The sequence below is a fragment of the Elaeis guineensis genome, chromosome 5, assembly GCF_000442705.2.
Source record: "Elaeis guineensis isolate ETL-2024a chromosome 5, EG11, whole genome shotgun sequence".
Lineage (NCBI taxonomy): Eukaryota > Viridiplantae > Streptophyta > Magnoliopsida > Arecales > Arecaceae > Elaeis > Elaeis guineensis.
The window spans coordinates 111,180,097-111,182,723 of NC_025997.2; the positions used below are offsets into that span (position 1 = coordinate 111,180,097).

At 49.0% G+C, this 2,627-nt stretch overlaps 1 protein-coding gene across 1 annotated transcript; it reads right to left on the bottom strand.

Moving 5' to 3' along the window:
• Positions 1-413: 413 nt before the first annotated feature.
• LOC105034043 (uncharacterized) lies at positions 414-2,251 on the bottom strand. The gene is made up of 2 exons (XM_010909066.4): positions 1,647-2,251; positions 414-1,276 (listed from the first exon to the last, which is right to left on the bottom strand). The coding sequence occupies exon 2, from the start codon at positions 1,239-1,241 to the stop codon at positions 513-515; it is 729 nt and encodes a 242-aa protein (XP_010907368.2). The 5' UTR covers positions 1,242-1,276; positions 1,647-2,251; the 3' UTR covers positions 414-512.
• Positions 2,252-2,627: the final 376 nt, after the last annotated feature.

A 2,627-nucleotide genomic window follows, 5' to 3' on the forward strand; every position in this document is an offset into this window, starting at 1 on the left:
CATAGTCAGATTCTATCAACATGGAGGCATCCACTTCCACGAACGGAAAGAAGGAAATACCCAACACAAAAGCCCAACCATCGTCTAAGCTTTCGTATGCAATGTTTCTTCCATGCGAGCTTGGCCATGTGGCTCTCTCTCACTCTTTTCAAAATACCATGTGTCAAACAGAGACTCATCCATTGAGAAATTTCCATTTTAATATATATATATATATATATTAGATTTCATTACCAATCATCATATATAGCAGCCACAAGCACAACCAATCCCTCTCAGTCTAATACAGAGAACATCGCCAATGCATCACAATCACCTTCTGCACTCCAATTCAGGATGAAAGCCCGACTAGCAGTTTAAAGAAGAAAAGGATAGAAAGAAAAATGGATGACCACCAGAGTGTTTGCTCATCATAGAGGAACATGCTTTCATAATTATAATAATCTTCAACTTTATAAAGACATATTAACATGTCTATGAAAGCTAGCAGAGCAGCAGCTCCGTCAGTAGGTTCATTTTCTTCGTCCACATGACGTGGCGCGTACGGCGTCCCGTAACCATTTGGCAGTGGCGGGTTTGCAGCGCCGCCAGTTTGACCGCTCATCATCATCCTCTGCTGCTCCATCATGACAGCCATGTATTGCTGCCGGTAGGGGTTGGTAGAAGGAGCAGACATCTCTGGTGCCGCCATGCCTCCATGAAAGTAACCAGCCGGCACTGCACCAGCCGGAATATTCCCCATATGGCTGGGCCGCCTTGTTATTGTTTCCTCCTCCATTTTCACCACCACCACCCTGGTTTGGGTTGTCCTCACTGTCATCGTCAACGTCATCACCCTGGTTTTGGTTGTCCTCATTGTCGCCGTCAATGTCATCATCCTGGTTTTGGTTGTCCTCGTTGTCTCCATGGATGTCATCAGCCTCCTCATTGTGGTCTCTCTCCTCATCGCTGCCTCTCTCTTCATCGGCATTATTCTCGGGAGGAAGGTCGAACTTGACTGACTTCTTATCCTTTCGGCCGAAGGGCAACTTCGGGCCCTGCAGGTGGGGGAGCTTCATATTTTTACATCTTCCTCCACCACCCTTTTTGGGCTTGCCATTGTCTTCCTGCTGCCCTTTCCCATCCTTAAGCTGGTCGTCGTTCTTTCCATCCTCTGAGCCCCAGAGCTCTGCACAGTTACCAGCCTTTTTTAGCGTTTGCAGAAGGATGGCAGGATCAACATTGCCTGAGACAGTCACCATCTTCTCCTCTGCATCTATGTCGACCTGGTCGACCCCTGAAAGCCAACAGCAAAAAGAAAACAGAAAGAATTAGAGACACACAGAGAGAAGACCGGGTTGATTTTTAAAACAAGATGTTGGACAAAAAGCCCGTACCATACTAGCATAAAGAATAAATAAACTAATAATTTAGACAAGCACAGAAACTAATTTCTCACCAAGCACGAGCGGAAATATCTTCAATCTTATAGTGGAAATAAAAACTAAGCACGCACACCAAGCACAAAAACCATGAAACACAATTATAGTGGAAATAAAAAAAAACTAACACCGAGATAGAGAGAGAACAAGGAAACAGGCACTTGATGACATTGAGTTCAGAAGAAGGAAAGAGAGAGAGGATGAGAAAGGAAGAAAAGGAAGTACCGCTTTGTTCATGCCATCTTCTTGACTCATTCTCTTCACCGTATAGTACGGCCAACCCAGGAATGTGTTCCGAACAGCTCTTCAGAGATCTGGGACACAGCAAGTGAATCGAAAGGCAGCCATGGCTTCACACAAACAGAAACCCAAAAACCAAATCCCTTCCACGTACGTTCGGCTTTCAAAGCCCAAGAACAAACACAAGTACAAATAGAGGACGACTGGAGCAGTGGGAGGAGGAGGAGGAAGTGGGATGGGGGATGGCTGGGGCAGAGGGAAGACAAGTGGAGGGGGAGGTGGGACAGGGGACCGCCAAGGCGATGGGAGGAGGTGGGAGGTGGGGGAGGGGGAGGAGGAGGTGGGACGGGGGGCGGTGGGAGGTTGGACGGGGTGGGACCGTACTGTTGGGGAGGAGGAGGAGCAGGAGCAGGAGGAGGAGAGGAGGGGGAGGGGCGTTTAGGTGGGATGGGGGGCGACTGGGGCATTGGGAGGAAGGGAGGGGGAGGTAGGATGGGGGCCGGGCAGTGGGAGGGAGGACGGGATGGGACCGGACTGGGGCGGAAGGAGGAGGAGGAGGAGGAGGAGGAGGAGGAGGAGGGAGGGGGAGGGGAGGTGGGTGGGAGGAGGCAGAAGGGAGGGGGAGGTGGGACAGGGGACGACCAGGGCATTGGGAGAAGGAGGGGAGGGGGAGGTGGGACGAGGGAAGGCCAGGGAGGAGGGAGGAGGAGGTTCGGAGTAGGGATAGCAAAATATGATCCGATCCATCCATCTGATCTATATTCGACTTATCATAAATAGATTTGGATTTGGGCTAAACAGATTCAAGTTATAAACAGATCGACCAGTTTGACCTGTTTAATAAACAAGTCGGATTCAGGTTTCATATGACTAATCTGTTTAACCCGTTTAACCCATTTAATAAATAAGTTAGAATAAGTTGGGTTGGATCAGGTTATAACCCATAAACTCCCGTAGCTTAAATCC